At 42.9% G+C, this 21,928-nt stretch overlaps 2 protein-coding genes and 1 pseudogene across 2 annotated transcripts; 2 read left to right on the plus strand and 1 right to left on the minus strand.

Moving 5' to 3' along the window:
- The first annotated feature begins 4,830 nt into the window (after positions 1 to 4,830).
- LOC125490828 lies at positions 4,831 to 8,390 on the plus strand. Its single transcript, XM_048631174.1, has 2 exons — positions 4,831 to 7,998; positions 8,346 to 8,390. Exons 1-2 carry the CDS (start codon positions 4,831 to 4,833, stop codon positions 8,388 to 8,390), a joined length of 3,213 nt encoding a protein of 1,070 aa, XP_048487131.1.
- Positions 8,391 to 15,106: 6,716 nt separating this feature from the next.
- Positions 15,107 to 15,978, minus strand: LOC125490885 (annotated as a pseudogene).
- Positions 15,979 to 17,872: 1,894 nt separating this feature from the next.
- On the plus strand, positions 17,873 to 21,688 carry LOC119691531 (uncharacterized protein K02A2.6-like). Its single transcript, XM_048631175.1, has 3 exons — positions 17,873 to 18,442; positions 18,560 to 20,172; positions 20,641 to 21,688. The coding sequence occupies exons 1-3, from the start codon at positions 17,873 to 17,875 to the stop codon at positions 21,686 to 21,688; spliced, it is 3,231 nt and encodes a 1,076-aa protein (XP_048487132.1).
- Positions 21,689 to 21,928: the final 240 nt, after the last annotated feature.

Raw genomic sequence — 21,928 nt, forward strand, 5'->3', positions numbered from 1 at the left:
GTTAATATAACTGTGATTGCTAGTGATTTTTGTATTTTGTATTTTAGAGGCATTGAAGTCTATGGAGCTGTGAAAAAATCAACTTGCAATAGTTGCAACGATGACTTAAAAATAATTATACATCCATGTAGGTATGTATGTATGTGTGTATGGCCTGTTTTTAGGGTAAGTATTTTCCGAGAGCCTAAATGAATAAAGTTTCTGATTTACATAAATACAGCGCATATTAATGTAAAATGAATTAATGATATTATGATAAGAGCATAGCAAAGTTGCGTTTTGCCATTTCGCACAATGGCACCCTACTTAATACAAAAAAATACTTATGAAGTCAAATTTAAATTTAAAATCGGGTCAGAAAGTAATCCCAAAATCCTGAATGTACACGTACCTGTATACAGGGCGTTTATTATCCCTCCGCATCAGATATCCAATTAAAAACGTTTTGAATACGCATCACCGGTCTTTCATATTCAGTAAATGATCTAGAACAGTGTGTTGGCTTCGAGTAGACAAACCCGCTAAAAAGGGTTGGCTGTAATGACAAAAAAAATAATTCTTTATAGGGGTTGATTCTGTCCGTCCATCCGCCCGTCCAATCTATCAAAAGTGGCCAGATTCAGCCCACTGGACATTTCTTGTGTTTTACATGCAATACTTATCTTTGGGCTGATTTTCAATGGTAAATAAATGTTATCTGAGGGATAAAATTGTCCCTGTCGCTGTCTAATAGCAACATTCACATGCGACAGCATCAGAATGAATCCTCAGGTAACTCTTATCTGACTTTTGAAAAATCAGCCCTTAGAATATGAGGTTATGCCCTCTACAGCGAAAATCCAAAGGCCAGTGGGGCAATTTCCACTTACTCGACATTCCCTGTCACACTAAATATCTAGAAAATAAAGTAAAATATTGGGTATAGCCCTCAAGGTATATAGCGTGTAAAGATATTGTTTGTCGTTTCGAGTTACGGAGATAATTTTATATGAGTTTCACGTTAAATTAGTCATTTAAAGGGACATGTTAGGGGAGATTTCGAACGGAAATATATCTTTCGACATGAGATTTATGTCCTAACTACCGGACATGAGGTCCAGAAGGGCTAGCACGGGGCGCAATTAAGATGTGACAAAAGTTTTGCATCGCAAAGACTCAAGAGCGAGCGCGACGGACAACTTTTGTCACGTCTTAATGGCGCTTCATGCTAGCTTTTCAGGTTGTCCGTACACTGTCCCTAATTACACCGTGATATAGGTCTACTGCGTAACTAAGTGCCTGCGGTGGGTGAACGCGGGTTTTGCTACAATCGGCCGACACTGAATCGGGTATTGTGGTTTAATCAATATTGTTCACTAATAAATTGTTGGACGGACCCCGCAAGTAATGTGTTTTAAAGTGGTCGGTTAATACCAGCTGGGGTTGTGTTGGCTAATAAATATTTTATAGGCTGCGCTGCGCCACTGTTTTTATCGGGTAAGTTTTCAATGAGACGTTTCGTTTGGTTTTATGACTTTTTAAGGTAAGTACAGTGCCACAAACTTATCAGTTCCGGTGAGAGCTCACATAAATGTCTAATATTTCTTCATTCTATAAGATTTTATCTTTGCTCAGTATTCAGTATTCTTGGTACTTATAGAAATTCAAATAAGTGCGTCCACTTCAACGGTATTGCCGACGCCATTTCTCCATACGTTTATGTAAATCCGTATCGTCCGATACGTACGATACCTTTAGGTGGATTCCAAAGTTTAATCAAAATTGCAAATTTTAGGGTAAGCTCATCTAACTAATAACAATTTGTTATAAAACAATTTTAAAACACAGGTTCTCCATCAGGGCTTGGTTGAAAAATGTCTTTTCAATTACGATAATTTCAGCTGACGATGAAACAAATTGAAATTTAAATGGACGTCACCTTAGTTTGCAGTTTAATAAATTCGAAGGCAATAAATAAAGTTTCAATCATCTTGCCCGTTGGCCTATTCCAAGCAGCTCCACGTTTCTAAAGCGATATTAAGTTTGTTTCAAGAGCTGTCATTTCTTGCGCTTTTGCTTGGCTTATTCGTGAGATTTCATAGATTGCGTTAAAGCTATAACGGTGGCAGGTAAAATAGACAGTTTATCGCCTGGTTATTTCTCACGATTGGCCGTTAATTTATTACGAAATAACAACATACATTTACATACATAATAATAATGTATAATGGTCTAAAAGACCTTGCCTTTGGATTTGCACAAAGGTTCCATTCGAAGGAGCTAAGATTCGGCACTCCTACAGAGAATCATCATCATCATCATCAGCCTATAGCAGTCCACTGCTGGACGTAGGCCTCTCCCAAAGCACACCACTGGATGCGATCTTTAGCTTTCCGCATCCAATCATAACCAGTCACCGTACGCATGTCGTCACCCCATCTACAGAGCATATTATATAGCAAAACTATCACTTTAGAATCGCTGAGATGTCAGGAATACGGCGCCGGGGACGATGCAACTTTATAAAAGTAGTAAGTGGTAATATCCGCAGGAGAGGGAACTTGGAGTACAGACAGCAGAACAAGCTTTTCTTAGGAAACATAATATAGCTGGCTTTCGTTTAAGGTACTGTTTGTAAATTATTTTCATTGTTTGAATTATTTTTATTGGTTTTCAAAAATACAGAGTTATCTGTCTATGTATTTAAATTACGTAAGTGTACTGTACAATAAGGCACAACATCATCAAGATTATCATAAAATTCTCATAGAATATACTTAATCAACAAAGTTGTGATGTGTGATAATGGTCTTAAAAAGTTTCCGTTATACCTATATTTTAACATATAAAATTATCAAGCATTTAAAATTAAATTATAGCACTGTATAGCTGAAACTTTAAAGACCAGATTAAAATAAGTTAGATCAGTAATTCTTTCACTTTTTTTCCCTTTTTTCATCAAACTTCCAGTACCTACTTCCCTTGTATTTCTGTAGTCGGTCCCGCTAGTAACAGGCGATCTCCGCTATGGTTATTGGCCGCGGCAAGTGGCAGTGCGGTACCTAGCTGCCAGGGCAGCTGTCAAAAGTGTCACTTTTTAACCCATTTATGAAAAAAGAGGGGTGATATAATGTAACATGTCTGTGTCTCTGTCTGTGGTAACGTAGAAAAGTACATTTAACTAAGCATCAGAATATTACCAACTAAATACGGTAATATTGTCCTAATATTAAATTAAATTTTTAAAAAAATTGGGGTCGTTTGATGTCGGCATTTTGAGAGTGGAACTTTTTCATTGCCTTTGAGTGTATATACATATATCCGATACTGTATATCCGTACTACCTACTCATGATCAAATAATAATCGTTCTTAAAGTGATAAATTCCTCTACTTTAGTCTGAATTGTAAAATCTAGAGTTTAATTAAGAACCTAACCTTCACAAAGTTAAATTTGTTACCCGCAAGCCGTCATAAAACAAATTGTTTTTGTAAGGATTGAATTATTATTCTGAGCCCTCCGCTAAACCTAGATTTTAGGGTACTAATTTGAATTGTAGAAACGTTACGTAATGAACATTGTAACTTGACTTTGTTTAAGTCTTTACTTTGTACCTATTTGCTAAATTGCAAAAAAGCTGTATTGAAACTGCAAAAAATTTGAAAACTAAGGTTAAGGTTAAATAGCCGTAGTTTATTTGTTTTTTGAACATGTACTTAGTTTATTTTATTTATAACTAGCTGTTCCCGCGCGCTTCGCTTCGCCTTAAAAAGTTTTCCCGTGAGAATTTCGGGATAAAAAGTAGCCTATGTTCTTTCCCAGGGTCTAGACCGTATTTATACCAAATTTCATTCAAATCTGTTCAGTAGTTTTGGCGTGAAAGAGTAACCGACAGACAGACACAGTTCCTTCCGCATTTATAATAGGTATTCGTATTCATTAAAATCTGATCATGGCATAATTTTATTGGTCATATTATTAATTTCTCGTGTGGCCCGTTTTGGAGCAACATAATTATTGTCACCAAACTTATAACAGTCGCATCTTTCCGCCGGCGGTGAAAGACACACATCGGTCTTGTATTTAACTAGTTGCCTACAATCTTATTTCTAAACTAAGTACAAACTACTAACACATCCCGGCAAGAAGTTGCTAGACTTGCGTATGCAGATTGCCTTATGTGCAGCGGTTCTCAAACCTTTTTTTTTAATATTATGTAAAAATATTTTAGCGAGTGACATATCAATTCAATATACCTTACCTACATATCCGAAGCACACTGGCAGGAAAAAAATTATCGCTGATTTGATAGTCTAATCATTGTATCATACACTCGCGAACAATGAAAAAGTTCCACTCACAAAATGCCTATACCAAAACCTTAAACAATTGTAAATAAGGACTAGAACAAAATCACTCGTAAGTCGTATGCTACTGAATCTGAGTAATGTATATGTCGCAGGCATCTGGTTGAATCTCCTATTTGATTGAACCACTAGCCCGTTCATTGGATGGCGCTATTCAGTTGTATGCCGCCCCTGACAAACAGATATTCGCTATATAATACACATTTGATATTTAAAGCTATACCTGTTTGTCAGGGGCGTGCGACGGGTAGTAATTTTATTAATCTTAACAATTTTTCTATGATCAAAGTTAGTCTATATTCGAGACCCAAGCCCGCCGCACGCTCCTCTTGCCTTTTAAAGTGTGAAGCTACCTTCGGAAATAAATAAATTGTTGAGTTTGTCCAAAAAATCGGTCTTTCGCCTTATCTACGCCACCATCCACTTTCCTACAAGTTACAAAGTGGTCTTCGAACCGGATTAACCTATGCAAGCTCCAAGGAAGATGGTGAACACCCGTAGTGCCCTTCGCAAGGAGATGGAGGCACCGACCAAGGCGCATTCGGACACGCTCGTTACGCAACGATTATTTGTTTCACCAAACGAAGAGAAGCCCACCACCAGTGCACGCAGCGTGAAAACAGAAGGACAAGCGAAGGATTTGTCCAACTTCAAGTTGCCGACGGAAAAGGATCGGAAGTCAAAATCCAACAGATCCTCATCATCTGCAGCTCTGGCACAGAAGAAGAAGTTAGAACTTGAAGCGGCAACAGCAAAGGCTCGGATCCAAATGGAATTAATAGACGCAAAGCTAGAAGCAGACCTAGCAGCCGTAGAAGAAAAATACAGTTCACTATCGTCGAGGAGTACCAACGGCAGTGACGGCAAGGACATCGAGAAATGGCTCGATCAAAGTCAGCGAGAACTGGAGAAGCACAGGGCCTGCACTGATGGTGCAACCGCAGGTCCCGCGCGCCCGCCGGCTGAGGCCGGCACTGATGGTCCAGTTCAGCAGCTCACCGCCGCCGCCGCCGCTCCACCGCCGGGTCAAGCCGGCACTGATGGACCCATTCTGCAACTTGTTAGTGCAATGAAGGAGCTAGTTACCAGCACGGTCGCCGGTAACAACAACAACCTACTTACTAGGATCAGCACACCTAAAGAGCTGCCACCGTTCTATGGGGATCCAACTGAATGGCTAGCGTTCAAACAAGCCTACGAGGAGTCCACTTCACTATGCAACTTCAGTGAGAGGGAGAACGTCTGGCGATTGAGAAGGTGTCTACGCGGCGCCGCGCGAGAGACCGTGGCCGCCCTGCTCATGACCGCCGCCGCGCCGCGCGACGTGATGGCCACGCTTGAGCTACAATTTGGGAACGCAGACATCATATTATCGAAGATTATGAGTGATATTAAAAAACTAAATCCAGTTTCACCAGAATATCAGAAAGACATTGTGCCATTTTCAATAAAGGTGAAGAATTACGTGGCCGCCGTGCGCGCGCTGCACCGCGATGAGTACCTGGAGGGAGTCAGCGTAGTCAACATAGTGCTCTCCAAGTTGCCTACAGTACTAGTGTCGAAATGGGCTGACTACAGTTACCCGCTCATCACACAGGGATGCAAGTCACGATTGGATATAATATCCGACTTTTTAAATGAAGAAGCAGTGAAAATATCAACATGTAGTGCTAGTTTGATGAACATTCGTGATAATAAACGTAAACAAATGGAGAACAGTTATTACAACCAACCACAAACAGTTTTAGTACAAAGTGCACAGTACAAAGACAGATTAGAAGAAAAGTGCCGGTTTTGTCGTATTTCAAAACACAAGTTAACCGAGTGTAAAAAGTTTAAACGTTCATTACGTAAGGACCGCTGGGCGTATGTGAAACGAACGGGACTTTGTTACAAGTGTTTATCATCGTATCATGATAGACAAACGTGTCCAGCCGCCGTGTGTGACGTAGACTCTTGCGGTGAATCTCACCATCGTTTACTACACTACGTACCTAGTTCGCGTCAAGACAATACCGTCGCCGTGCAAGTGTCGCAAAGTGAACAAAATGACTCTGAACAACAAAGTGAAAGTCACGAAACTGTTACCCATATAAATTCAAACAGCTGTTCAGTGTTACTAAAAGTAGTGAAAATAAACATTCATGGACCTAACGGTGTTATCAGTGCTACCGCATTACTGGACGATGGTTCTACTGTGTCGCTGATAAGCGCCGCCCTCGCCGCGCGGGCCGGGCTGCGCGGGCGCAGGCAGGCGCTGCGCGTGCGGGGCGCCTGGGACAATACCGACCTTGTGTGTGATACCGAACTAGTAGACTTTACTTTATCTAATAAACAAGGAACAATACATAAAATCAGTGCGCGTAGTGTGAATGAACTTAACTTACCGGTACAGAACTTAACTCAAATAAACTGCGAGAACTTTAATTACTTACGTGAACTGAAAGGTGAATTGTGTACTGAACATTTAAAACCGGAAGTGCTGATCGGCCAGGACAACTACCACCTGCTGCTACCGCTGGAAACATTAAGCGGCAGTCAGAATGAGCCGTGCGCCACCCGCACGCCGCTGGGCTGGTGCGTGCACGGCCGTGTGCCGCGCGCCCGCGGCCCCGCCGCCGCCGCGCCGCTCACCACGCATTCTACACTCTTCATCAGCGACGAAGCTGAACATCATCACAATCACGACAATCTGCACGAAGTAGTACGCCGCTCATTTGAGATCGAGTCCATGGGCGTGTCCGCCTGCAACCCGCGGCAGAACACGCAGGACCAACGAGCCTGGGAACATCTGGAACAAACTTCCAGGCTTGTGAATGGCCAGTGGCACGTCGGCTTACCCTGGAAGGATATTAATTGCGTAATGCCCGACTCTTATCAGAATGCTATAGCTAGATTGAAAGGAGTAGAACAAAAGATGAACAAAAATGAAGAATATGCCGAGAGATATAAAGAGAGAATTCGGCACCTATTGAATAACGATTATGCAGAAGAGCTGGAAAACTGTGAAGTTACACCTAAGACATGGTACTTGCCACATTTCGGCGTGGACAACCCCAACAAAAAGAAACTGCGCCTTGTGTTCGATGCAGCAGCTCAATCTTCAGGGTTGTCACTGAACGACTACCTACTAAAAGGACCGGACCTACTCATGTCACTATTTGGAATAATGTTACGGTTCAGAGAGAATAGAATAGCCGTAATAGGAGATATTAAAGACATGTTTTTGAGAATTAAAATTCAAAAAGAAGACCGAGATGCCCTACGCTTTGTTTTTAGAGGAAACCCTAACACTGAAGATAAGAACCTACCACAAAAACAAAGCACAAATAATGAGTCATCGCCAGTGAAAACCTATGTGATGTCATTCCTAATATTTGGTGCTAATTGTTCACCATTTGTTGCACAATTTATAAAGAATAAGAACGCCCGCCGGTTTGAGCAATCCATGCCCGCCGCCGCCGCCGCCGTGGTCCGCCAGCACTACATGGACGACTACATCCACAGCGTGCCAGACGAGCAGACCGCTATCAGGCTTATCAAACAAATTACCTACATACATTCACAAGGTAACTTTGAAATACGCAACTGGAACAGCAACAGCGAGAGTGTACTAAACAGCGTGCCAAAAGAGACCCTCGGTGAAGCGGCCGTAAAGTTCAAAATCGGACAACAATATGAAGGCGAACGAACTCTCGGATTGATATGGCACACAAAAGATGACTCACTAGGATTCGATATCTCATTCAAGAAAATACCTGAAAGCATAATAAATGGAAAACAAAGACCAACCAAACGAGAAATGTTGAGAGTTGTAATGTCAATATTTGATGTTCATGGGTTCTTATCACCATTCACTATCAATGGAAAAATAATATTGCAAGATACATGGAAACTTAATAATATTCAATGGGATAATCAAGTACCAGACGATATATACTCGAGATGGCAACAGTGGATTTGTTTACTACAATCATTACACAATCTGCGCATTCCAAGGCACTATGTAGCTGCGAAAACAAGAGCAAGCGAGACAGAGAGTGAACCGACAAGTTATCCGTCCTCCTCGCACTCAGGCAGCGCCTCACAAGCCGCTACGCCGCTGCTACGAAACCAGTCCGTAGCATCCCCGCTCCCACCTGCGCCTACGCCGCTGCTACGAGACGCTACGAGCGATAAACAGCTGATAGCCGATGCCAACTGTTATAGAAACCTACAGATGCATATATTTTGCGATGCTTCAACAAAAGCGTTTTGCGCCGTAGCTTACTGGCGCTGGATAAATAATGATGGCCGCGCGCAAATAGCATTTATAGCAAGCAAATGCCGAGTGGCGGGAAATAAACCCATAACAGTGCCGCGCTTAGAACTACAGGCCGCAGTGCTGGCCGCCCGACTGGCTGATACTATAACAAAAGAGCACAACATGACTGCTACACGCAAGTACTATTGGAGCGACTCGACTACAGTGCTGCATTGGATTAGAAATAACGCTCGCAACTATAAAACTTATGTGGCGAACAGACTGGGTGAGATCGATGAACTTACACAAATGAATGAATGGCGTTACATACCTACCAAGATGAACGTCGCAGATGTCGCTACTAGAGAAAGCTATGATTGCGAAGTTTTGCAGCAGGAATGGTTGTATGGACCTGCGTTCTTGAAGGACAGTGAAGTTGATTGGCCGCGTGACGTCATTGAACCTGAAATAAATGAAATAACATTAGAATGCGTCACAGTCGTACAAACCGAAGAGAAGAACTTACCTGTACCTAACCCCACCGCCTTTTCTTCGTGGCTGCGCCTGCTGAAATCTACCTACAGGATGATGATATTCTTAGACTCAGGAATACTGGCACTGAAAAGAAAATTCAAAGACAGAAAATACACTTACGACCTTGACGGCAGCATAATGGAAAGAGCTGAAAGATTACTGATACGGAACTCACAATTTGAGTCATTCAGCTCAGAAATAACTCTCCTGAAAAATTCAAAAGGCCTACCTGCAGTAAACTACTTACCTTATCGCCGTACCTCGATGAACACGGAGTCCTGCGCGCTGGCGGCCGTATCGACGCTGCTCCCGATGATGTGTCACCTGAAACAAAAAGACCTGCGATACTGGACGGACGAAATTACATCGCACGATTGATAGTCAGGCATTACCACGTCGCCGCTGCGCATGGAAACCAAGAGACGGTAGTAAACGAGCTGCGACAAAAGTATTGGATCACTAGATTGCGACCTACAGTGAAAAATGTCGTATCTAAATGTATGGTATGCAGATTAAGGAAATGTAAACCGGAGATACCAAGGATTGGTGACTTACCTGCGGCCAGAATGGCCCATCATCAGCGCCCATTCTCCTTCTGCGGCTTAGATTTATTTGGCCCAATGGAAGTGACAGTCGGAAGGCGCCGTGAAAAGCGATATGGAGTTCTCTTCACTTGTCTCACTACAAGGGCGATACACATTGAGACAGTGCCCTCGCTTACTTCCGATTCCCTCATCATGGCAATCCGCCGGAAGGCCTCGAGGAGAGGATGGGCAACCCAGCTGTTCTCTGATAACGGCACGAACATGAGAGGAGCTGACGTTGAGATGAAGAAGGCAATAGCTGAGTTAGACCAACGAGCTCTGATAGATGAAGCCATGAACCACGGCACTAAATGGACATTTATACCACCCGTCAGTCCTCATTGGGGTGGGGCCTGGGAGCGGCTGATCCGATCAGTGAAAACTTCTCTGAAGGTCGTGCTGAGAGAACGGGCACCGAGAGACGAGACATTGTTAACCCTGTTAGCTGAGGTCGAGAACATAGTCAACAGTCGCCCACTAACACATGTCTCAGTGGAAGCCGGAAGTATGGAAGCCCTAACTCCAAACCATTTCCTTCTTGGCTCATCATCAAATTTGCCACAGATGGGAGTTTTTGATGACTCAGACCTGTACCTGAGGAAGCAGTGGAGAATAGCACAGCGATTAACCGACATGTTCTGGAAAAGGTGGGTCAGAGAAGTGCTGCCAGACATGATACCCAGAAAGAAGTGGACCAAAGAGGCGAGACCCTTGCAAGTGGGAGATCTTGTGTACCTCGTTGACCCAGATGGACCAAGAAACTTATGGCCAAAAGGCCTAATCCACGAAGTGTGCCCAGGCAGAGATGGCCGGACCAGAATGGTCAAGATAAGAACGAAGTCGGGAGTACTCACCCGATCTGCTGCACGCGTCGCTCGAGTTCCCATTGAGGTGGAGTGCTGCTAGCCGCACTGGGGTGGGGCATGTTAGCGACGCACAATTTGATATTCGCTATATAATACACATTTGATATTTAAAGCTATACCTGTTTGTCAGGGGCGTGCGACGGGTAGTAATTTTATTAATCTTAACAATTTTTCTATGATCAAAGTTAGTCTATATTCGAGACCCAAGCCCGCCGCACGCTCCTCTTGCCTTTTAAAGTGTGAAGCTACCTTCGGAAATAAATAAATTGTTGAGTTTGTCCAAAAAATCGGTCTTTCGCCTTATCTACGCCACCATCCACTTTCCTACAAGTTACAACTAGGCCGAATGTTGATTCTACAAGCGTCACAAAACGTCCAACTAGTTAGCTGACTTAAAATCAGTCAGGTGGTGAATAAAACAAATATGGCGTCTAACAGCTAACAGCTGACACAAAAAGCACTTATATTGTTAGTTTTTTGCAAATAAATTAGCTTTAAAGTGCGTTATTTGTGTTAAAATACTGTGACAACATGGATTTACCTATTATTACGCCGCGGGCGGATAGTTTCAAAGAAAAAATTGTGGCGAAACTGGAAAGTTATGAACAACAATATGAAGGTACGTTTATTGATTTGTTTAGTTAATTTGTGAGATAAGAGCTTTGTAACATAGTCTTTTTGTTGACTCTTGTCTGGTCATATTCACCCTAACCAGACATAACATAGTTGCTATTCTATATCCCATTCAACGACTTCGCTGAATGACGTTCAGTCAAGACATCGAACGTTACAATCAACGACTTGACGAGTTGTCCTTTAGTCATACAACTGAATAGCGCCATCCAATGAACGGGCTAGCGGTTCAATCAAAAAGGAGATTAAACCAGATGCCTGCGACATATATAACCCTTAGCTTCATGAAGTGACAACACATAAATCTATAAAGAAATAGGCAGCACATATTCTATAAAGAAATTCGCAACACATGTCATATTCTATAAAGAAGTAGGCAACACATTACACCAAAGCTCAAGTCTACACTAACACGGTCACTTGTAATTGCTTCACCAATTTGTTTGGCTATTAGTAACATAAGCCTGTCCTTTATGTAACCCCAGCACTAAATCGTCTATAATGTGGACACGGCAACCTCAATTCTCACTGAGATCATGTTTCAAGGAGATAGATGGCGTTATGGTAGCGTCTATTATTTTATACTAGCTGTTCCCGCGAGCTTTGCTTCGCGTTAAAAAGTTTTACTGTGGGAATTCCGGCATAAAAAGTAGCCTATGTTCTTTCTCAGGGTCTAGACCATATGTATACCAAATTTCATTCAAATCTGTTCAGTAGTTTTGGCGTGAAAGAGTAACATACAGACACAGTTACTTTCGCATTTATAATTATTTCATAAAATAGCTGTTCCCGCGCGCTTCGCTTCGCCTTAAAAAGTTTTCCCGTGTGAATTCCGGAATAAAAAGTAGCCTTTGTTCTTTCTCAGGTTCTAGAACATATATATACCAAATTTCATTCAAATCTGTTCAGTAGTTTTGGCGTGAAAGAGTAACAGACAGACAGACAGACACCGTTACTTTCGTATTTATAATATTAGTTAGGATTAGTTAGGATTAATACTAGCTTCCGCGCGGAAACCATGTGCCTTCAAAGATACTTTTGTAAAAAAATAAGAACGTAATTTTATAAGTTTTATATTTACACTTTGAGAGCCGCTGTTTCTCAAGTCAACGCACAGGTGCACTATAAGTAGTGTCCAACTAAAACAAAGTCCCTCCAAGTGTGTACTAAAGGATTTAAACTACCTCCTGATATCATGACGTATATGGGCTTACTTTGGCTTATGTTTCTTGAGGGTTTCTACATACACAGAAGATTATTTTCTATTTTAAATGAAGGCATTTCAATGGTAAAATTACTTTAATATGCCTAGTTGAAGTGGCTGTATGCTGATAACTGATAATATCTGCAGATGACCACAATTGTAGCGTGGGACACCCTCCAGGCCGCTCAACTAAACATCCTAGACAACCACATGGTAGCTTTTTGAAAAGAAAAGTTACTTATACAAGCTCACAAACACTCGCTTATTATCGACTATCTTGTATTGTTATTTGTGAACAGTTGACCCTGTCTGTTTAAAGAGCTATTTTAGAAATTAGGTCAACTATACAAAGCCTTAATTATCCAATTTACAAGCCCGCTCTATTGACATTAATTTCAATAGTAATTTTCGAACTCAAATTGTTTAATTTCTTCTATTTTATGTTTATAGGAGAGGTAGTGGGAGGTATAACAGATAAACGTTCTCTCATTATGTTCGTTTATTGTTTGTTTAGTTTTTGAACCTACGTTTTTTTTTCTTCAAATTAATGCACAAAATTCCCTATTTAAAAAGGTATACGTATCATAAGTTTGGTCAGTTGGACCATGAATGTAATGTTTGAATAATTGAAAGTACTTATGGGTGATTCTCAGATGACGCGATTTAGGTATGTCCAAGCCATAAAATACATGAAATTGATAGTTTTATACCAGGATGTATTTTTTTTTCAATAATGTATCTTGTGACCGTTTTTATACATTAGTAATGTAATGCATAAATTTATAAAGAAAGCGACAATGATTTTTTAAAACTCAATATCATAAGTTCTTTGGCGCGTCCTTCACTTGATTTTATTTTTAGGTCAAGAAAAACTCACTTTTTAAAGTAAAATAAGCTTATGATTTATATGTTATCATTATAACAGATACTTATGGTAATTGTAAATTAGGTTTCTATTCACTCTTAGGTTTAGTTTTCAAAAATATAACGCATTCAATTTTGTCGGAGAAAAAAAACTAACTTCTTTGGCGTAACGATACCGTCTTCCTACTCTGCGTTTAAACGATCATCGGACATAATCACCATGCGTCCCTCACCCTTCAGTCCCCCACTATCTTCAACCAGGAGCAGAGGAGCGTAAGTTTACGGAGTATGACGAAAAAATTTTTTTTTTTGCGCCATAACGGGTTTTGGTCAGGGAAGTGCCTAATTTCTTCGATTGTTACTTTCATGCTATTATTTGTTTTTGTTGCATACATATTTTTGTCCACGTATGTCTATTCAAACAGTATGCACGTGTCAATAAGAGGTTCCAATTGTACATCAGCTTTCTGCAAAAATAAATTTTAAGTGATGATTTCTAATTTCGTTGGCAATAATTTCTTTGGATTTCTTTGGCATTCTGCGCCAACGAAATTAGTTTTGATACAAAGAAATTAGTATTGAGTATGAAACACCATTAATAACGCTAACTTTATGCATTCAATGTCTATTATGGTTAATTCTCTCATCAGCCAATGATCATCCACTGGACATAGGCCTCTCCCAATAAGCGCCACAGCACTCGGTTCTCGGCCTTCCTCATCCAACTACTACCGGCTACCCGCCTAAGGTCGTCAGTCCAGCGGGCAGGAGGGCGTCCCACGCTGCGGTTGCCTGTTCGTGGTACCCCAACGGTTATCGGTTCTTCGGCAGATTTGACCAGCCCACTGCCACTTCTGGTTGCATATTTTGACAGCTATGTTGGTAACCTTAGTCCTCTGACGGATAACCTCATTTAGGGAGTTATGCTTGGGGTTTCTATGGAGAGCCATAGCACGCTGAGCGACTTTAAATCGGTGGACCAGTCCTACCGTCAGTGTCCACGTCTCAGCACCATACGTCATCACTAGCAGGACGCACTGGTTGAAGACTTTTGTCTTCGGGCTCTGAGGAATGGACGAGGAGAATATGTGACGAAGTTTCCCGTATGCAGCCCAACCCAGTTGGATGCGCCTTGCAGCCTCCTTGTCCAAGTTGCTTCTGCCTAGCCGAATAGTCTGCCCGAGGTAGACGTATTCATGCACAACTTCGATTGTTGCCTCACCAACGACGACCGGCTCCGGTTTCATGTGAGCATTGTACATGACTTTCGTCTTGTCCTAGTTCATACCGAGGCCTACACGTCGGGAAGCAGCATTTAGGCCACTTAGCATCCAGCTAAGTTCCTGCAGAGATTCTGCCATAATAACGATGTCGTCCGCGAAGCGGAAATGTGACATGTACTCGCCATTTATACATATGCCATGTCCTTTCCAGTCCAACGTCTTAAAGACATCCAGTGAATTGGTGAACAGTTTCGGAGATATCACATCCCCCTGTCTCACTCCACGTTTCAGTTGGATAGGTCTTGTCTTGTGGTCCTGTACTTGGACAGTCATAGTAGCGGCATTGTACAGACACCTCAACACCTCGATATAGCGCCAGTCGATTTGGCATCTCTGCAAGGATTCCAAAACTGCTTAGGTCTCGATGTAGTCGAAGGCTTTTTCAAAGTCCACAAAGGCTAGATACAGAGGCTGATTATACTCTTCGGTCTTCTGTACAATCTACCTTACTGTGTGCATGTGGTCTATTGTAATAAAGCCTTTTTGAAACCCAGCCTGCTCCGGGTGCTGAAACTCGTCTAACTTTTGGGCAAGACCATTCGTGATAACCCTTGAGACCAGCTTGTATACATGGCTTAAAAGCGAAATCGGTCTATAGTTCTTCAGAAGGGTTTGGTCACCCTTCTGAAGAACTGTAGTTCTCTCTAGAAGCTGGTGTTGACAGCTCCAATTTGGTGCAGTGTGGGACGAAGGGTCGCTTCACCAGACATCTCCTCTCCAGCTCGAAGTTGATATTCAGAGTGCCTCGGAGAAGTCGGTGATCACTCCCAGTTTTAAACCTATTGATCACTGGGACATATCTGAAAATGTGCAGCTTGTTAGTCATAATGAAGTCTTTTTCGTTTTTCGTTCTACCATCGGGGCTTTCCCATGTCCACTTCCTCTGGGGCCGATTCTCAAAGAAAGAATTCATCAGAAAGAAAGCCCCTCCCTTTCGAGGAAGTCTACAAGCATTTTCCCTCTCTGGTTTCTGCTACCAAAGCCATGATGATCGCATTCTTATACTCCCACTTTGGCGTTGAAGTACCCCATCACAACGGTGTATTGGGTCCTAGGAGTACACGTGATGCCCTAGAGATATCCTCGTATACTGCTTCGACTTCTGTGTCAGAGTGTGCGGAGGTTGGTGCATATAACTGTACGACCTTCAAGGAATACCTCTCGGTTAGTTTAAGTACTAGGTACGCTACCCGATTTGACACACTGCTGATCTCCACTACGTTGTTGACAAGGGTCTTGTTGACGAGGAATCTTACGCCACCTTGGGACAGTTGGTCGCCCTCCTGATGGTAGAACATGTGGCCGGACTCCGGGGACATCGTGTCCTCGTCCTCTTTACACTTTTTTATACCAGTGACGCTGCTGCCCATCGCCGGCCTATGGGATTTAGAGTAGCTGTTTTTGGATGGTTATACTGCCATCATCCGGTCGCCAGAGCCTCATCTGTTATTTAGCAGAGTGCACCACGGGCAGGTGATGTTGGCAATTGGTTCATTCGGATGTTTAGAACCCTTGCACCCTTACGTGATCAGGTATTATGTTAAAAACAAATAAAGATATGTGTGATTTTTAGTTTTGTTGTGTATTATTAGCAATCTACATATAAAACTAATTTCTTTAAAACAATTTCTAATTTCTTTGTTCTTAAAACTAACTTCTTTGGGACCTTTTATAATTTCTTTGGTGTGTTTTCTAATTTCATTGGTCCCAATCTAATTTCATTGGCCCAAAATTGTTTAAAATCGCTGTAACTTTGAATCGGCTCGATAGATTTCAGGGCCAATAAGATATAACTAAAGAGGTCTAAAGCCTCTACAATATGTGGGGTATAATATTCAAACAACATGAAAAAAAAAATGCGCCAAAGAAATTATGCTTTTCGAGCCATTTTTTGAGAATCACCCTTATCATCATCATCATCACGACCCATTACGTCCAGTGGCGGCTGGTGCCTCAGATACCCGGTGGTGCACTTTATGGGTTTAGTATTTTTTTGGAGAAAAATAGATTAACTATTACAATTAGAAGTAAAAAAATTATAAGTATATTTTACCTTATTTATTGACGCGAAATAGCTTCTCCGCCGAAACGAAAACAACACACGGAAAGCAAACTAAAGCATTTAGTCTCTCACATCCACATAACCATTTCTTTTTATTGAACATTTCACTTTTGAAAATTCATGTAGGTATACTTAAATATAAGTTTCATTTTTTGTTTTGCACTAAAGGCCGAGGCGGCCCAGCAGATTTAATGTCCAGTCTTTTTTGCAATGTCCTATTGCTTTTTATGAAGTCAATATTGTATTTTGCACTCATTTTCACTCACACACACACATGTATACACACTCACGAAATCTTTACTACTTTCTTAGTTAATAAGCAATTAGCAAATTAATTACGTATTCGCGCGCGAAAGGTGAAACTGACAATGACAATGACATGACAAGTGCATCGTTCGTAGGTCACGCCACCGGTCAAGGCCACCGCCCGCGCCTCCCGACCCGAGTCCCGTAGCGTCATTCGTATTGTTTCGGCAATTTCCGGTCGCGTGCGGCGCACGAATTTATCCTAGAACTGCATACAGTTTGTACTGAGCATCTTCCGTCTCACGCGCCGGGCGATTTCCATCCTGTTCCATACTACATGTAGGAGCTCGCTCCGTGCGAAAATCCGAGCGCACGAGGCCGTATTTGTTCAAGCAAAAATAAGATCTAATTCTTTCGCAGTAGAAATCAAAATAGGCCAGCTCGATTTAATTTAACTCGTAACGATAATCAGATTTATGTAATTTCTGTTTAGGGTAGGTATTACGGTTGTTATATAGGTATTTTTTGTGAAGTTTTTTTTTTTACGTAAGTACCTAGTATGGTATAGGAAGAAGAAAGGTACATATTTAGAAGGTTTTTAAATGGTAGTGCGTTGCACGAGCGCACTTGATGTGCAGCCGCCACTGATTACGTCCACACTGCTGGGGCACGGGTCTCCTTCCAATGAAGGAAGGGTTAAGGACTAGTCCTATTTCTATAGTAATTCATGAAAACATTTGAGAACAAATATGTTATAGAATAACTTATTATAGGTGAACTTGAACTTTTATTAAATAAAACAGAATAAAATGTGATCTACGACTACTAAATAATTATTAGTAATATTAATACTACTTATTACTAACTGATATTATTATGTATTTGAACAGTCTCATGATAATTTGTATTAGAGGGTACTTTAATAATAAATCAGTTTGGCTTCAACCTACAATATTGTTGTATCTTTTAATGGCGACTTCGGTAAATTAATTGTTTTTGTGAGGATAATGGCGTCAAATCTATCTAATATTGTGTTTCCCGGTCAGTTTAACCCAAAGACTGATAAGTGGTGTGAATACAAGGAGCGGCTACTGTGTGCGCTCGACGCCGCGGGGGTGTCCGCGGAGCCGGCGGATGAACAAAGAGCGCGATCATTGTTCCTATCTCAGTGCGGCAAAGATACTTATTCACTTATAGTGTCACTCCTAGTGCCGAAAAGACCGACCAGTGTTGGGTTTTATGACATTCTCTTGGTGTTAGATAAATTTTATGAACCTGAGGTGAATGAAATACTTGAAGCCGGGAAATTTCACAAACGCCTACAAATACAAGGGGAGAGCGTGCAGGACTTTGTATCGGCCATAAGCCTCATGGCAGCTAAGTGCAACTTTGTAGATTTGAAACGACAGTTACGGGATCGACTAGTGTTGGGCGTGCGGGACGATCGCCTGCGTCGCGACCTGTTGAAGACTACGGACCTCACGTACGAGAGGGCTGTGCAGCTCTGTCTCAACTACCAGGCGGCGTTCCATGACCTGTACCCCGACACTAGCGAGATGAAGCAAACTCCGTCCAGTGTCAGTGAACCTATGGACATTGGTAGAATAAAATCGATTGAATGTCGACATTGTGCACAGAATCATAAGGCTGGAGAGCGGTGTCTTTTCATGAAAGCTAAGTGCTTTTACTGTTAGAAATTTGGGCACATTGCCTCCGCCTGCATGAAGAAATCGGGAAAGGTGCATCAAGTGGGAGGTGACGACCAGCCGTCGACGCCTTCAGAAGATATGATGGGTGTCTACGTCTGCTCGGATAATACTTATCGGGCACCAATAACAGCAGAGCTGTCCATCGACGGCGCCAAGCTGAGCATGGAGGTGGACACGGGCGCCTCGAGGAGCATCATCTCTGAAGAAACCTACCGCAAGCTGTGGCAGGTGGCGCCACCTCTGCAGTCTACCAATGTAAAACTAGTGACATGGACTCGTGAGCCTTTGAAAGTGTTGGGTGTGACGCACGTGCGCGTGGTGCTAGGCAACAAGGAGGCCCAGTGTGAACTGTTAGTAGTGTCGGGTAAAGGGCCGAGCTTGTTAGGTAGGAACTGGTTTCAAGCTTTGTGTTTGGATGTTGCGGGACTGTGTTGGACTGATGATAAAATTTCAAGACTGATGAGTGAGTTCCCGGATTTATTTAATGAGACACTTGGTGAATATAAAGGTCCTGAAATCTCATTACACGTTCGTCCTGATGCAAAACCAAGGTTCTTGAAAGCAAGGCCGGTTCCATTTCCCTTGAAGAAACAAGTCGAAGAGGAGTTGAATCGGATGGTGGAGAGCGGTGTCCTGACCCCGGTGCGATACTCCAAGTGGGCGACCCCACTGCGGCTCGTCAAGAAAGATGACGGCGCGTTACGTATCTGCGGCGATTATCGGTCAACCGTCAATTCTGCCATTGATGTCGATACGTACCCACTCACAGCCGCCGTCGAAGCCTTCGTGAACCTCAGTGGAGGAAGAGTCTTCAGCAAGCTCGACTTAAAGCATGCGTACCTACAGATGAAGGTGGATGAGGACACAGCAATGCTCTTAACACTGAATACGCCTCTCGGGCTGATGCGGATGAACCGCCTGGCCTTCGGTGTGAATGCGGCTCCCGGGATCTTCCAGCGCGTGATGTCGTCGGCGCTGGCGGGCATGGCGGGCGTGGCGTGCCTGCTGGACGACGTGGCGCTGACGGGCCGCACCGCGCAGGAGCACGACCAGAGACTACGAGCAGTCCTACAGAAACTGACAGACATGGGTTTTCGACTGAATCTGAAGAAGTGTGTATTTGCTTCTAACAGCATAAACTTCTTGGGTCATACGATAGATGCTGAAGGTCTGCACCCGTCACCTGAAAAAGTGCGTGAAATTAAAGATAAACCGGCACCTACAAACAAAGGCACGTTGCGTGCTTTTCTGGGGCTGTATAACTTCTATGAGAAATTCCTGCCTGATAAAGCAACATTACTAGAGCCACTGTATCGCCTCCTCGAATCAAAGAGACCTTGGGTCTGGGGCGATGTGGAACAGAAAGCTTTTGAGGATGCGAAAAGCTTACTGTCATCTGATATGACTCTAGTCGGTTATGACCTGAATAAAGAGCTACTGCTCATTTGTGATTCATCTGAATATGGCCTTGGGGCCGTGATAGCTCACATTATGGAAGATGGGTCTGAGAGACCAGTAATGATGGCGTCCCGAACCTTGCAACCGCATGAACGCAGATATGGGCAAATCGATAAGGAAGCGTTAGCCATCATGTATGGGTTGGAAAAGTTCCGTGAGTTTTTGATTGGGCGCAAATTCTGTATTATAACAGATCATAAGCCGCTAGTTGGACTTTTCAATCCTGATAAACCGATTCCTGACTTTATTTCACCACGTATGCTGAGATGGTCATTGAAACTTGGGTGTTTTGACTATGTCATAAAGTTTAGACCAGGCAAATTGATTGGGCAAGCTGATGCCCTCAGTAGATGGACCGCAATAAATTGTTCTGGTAACAAGGAGAATACCCTGGGCGAAGTGCTGTTACTGGCGGAGCAGCCTGAGGGATGGAACCTGGATGTAACTAGGATTGCGACTGAAACAAAAAAGGATCGCGTGTTACGTAAAGTTTTGTTTCACGTTCTACACGGCTGGCCACGTGCGAATACAGATCCAGAGATGCAGCCATATTGGACGCGCAGAGAGGCTCTTTCACACGATAAAGACTGTTTATTGTGGAGCAACAGAGTCATTATACCTCAGTCACTTCAAAAAGAAGTGCTAAAATTATTGCATGAGCCGCACGCCGGCATAGTCCAAACAAAAGCATGTGCTAGAGGATACGTATGGTGGGCCGGTATGGACCAACAGATTGAGAGAGTGGTGGCTGAATGTGAAGCCTGCCAAGCCGTGAGAAACAACCCTCCGAGAGATCCCCAAACCTGGATTGTTCCTGAAAAGCCATGGAGCCGAGTCCATGTTGACTTTGCCGGTCCGTTCCAAGGAAAAACATTCATTGTTCTGATAGACAGCTACAGCAAATGGTTCGAGGCTGAAATAATCCAATCTATGAGCAGTGGAACGGTTATAAATGTTATGCGAAAGATATTTGCCTCACAAGGACTGCCGGATGTCCTGGTATCCGATAACGGTAGGGCTTTCAGTTCCGTTGAGTTCAACATGTTCTTAAAGAAAAATGGGATCAGACACTTGTATTCCCCGCCTTATCACCTGGCGACCAATGGGCAGATTGAGAGGGCTATTCAGACATTTAAGAATAAGCTCAAGAAAATGAGCGAATCTGATATACCATGGAGCGAGAAGATGCCTAAAGCGCTTTATGCGTTGAGGACGGTGCCGAACAGCTGCACCAACAAGAGTCCGGCGGAGATGCTGAACGGACGCAAGTACAGGACGGCGGTGTCGGCGCTACACCCCGCCGCCGCGCCCAGCGCCGCCGCGCGCCAGGCGGAGGCCGCGGCGCACAGCGCGCCCGCGCAGCCGGTGCTCGTGCGCATGTACCAGGCACCAGACAAGTGGCAGAGAGCCACGGTCGAGCAGGTGGAGGGACCAAGCTCCTACATGGTGAGGACGGAAGATGGGGAGTTGCACCGGCGACACGCTGACCAGATGTTAGCTCGAGCTGTGCCTACTCCAAGAGTGGAGACTCCACTAGCACAGATGCACAGACCAGCTGTCTCCATGCCATCTTCACCTTCAACCTCTGATGAACCTATAGTGATACCTCCACCGGATATGTGGCCTGATATTATTGGCATACCTAATTCTTGTTGACTTTAACTTTTGTTGATTCTTGTGTTTAGTTTAATTTCTGTTGATTAATGTTTAACTTTATGGTTTAGTGTTGATTAACCGTCTGTCATTATATTGTCTGTTGATTGTGTGATAATCTGTTCTTGTTTATGTATTACTCTAATTTCAATCCTGTTCATTATGAGAGAAAGGTATATTATGTATTTGAACAGTCTCATGATAATTTGTATTAGAGGGTACTTTAATAATAAATCAGTTTGG

Source organism: Plutella xylostella, chromosome 28 (genome assembly GCF_932276165.1).
Source record: "Plutella xylostella chromosome 28, ilPluXylo3.1, whole genome shotgun sequence".
Taxonomy (NCBI): domain Eukaryota; kingdom Metazoa; phylum Arthropoda; class Insecta; order Lepidoptera; family Plutellidae; genus Plutella; species Plutella xylostella.

Bases quoted from the DNA above. Each gene is read 5' to 3' on its own strand.
- LOC125490828 (XM_048631174.1), top strand. From the start codon at position 4,831: ATGGTGAACACCCGTAGTGCCCTTCGCAAGGAGATGGAGGCACCGACC. The intron at 7,999-8,345 runs GTAAAGTTCAAA...GCGCATTCCAAG, and splicing joins AGACCCTCGGTGAAGCGGCC to GCACTATGTAGCTGCGAAAA.
- LOC119691531 (XM_048631175.1), top strand. From the start codon at position 17,873: ATGGCGTCAAATCTATCTAATATTGTGTTTCCCGGTCAGTTTAACCCA. The intron at 18,443-18,559 runs GTCAGTGAACCT...TTTTACTGTTAG, and splicing joins TGAAGCAAACTCCGTCCAGT to AAATTTGGGCACATTGCCTC. The intron at 20,173-20,640 runs GTTGGAAAAGTT...GTGGAGCAACAG, and splicing joins GCGTTAGCCATCATGTATGG to AGTCATTATACCTCAGTCAC.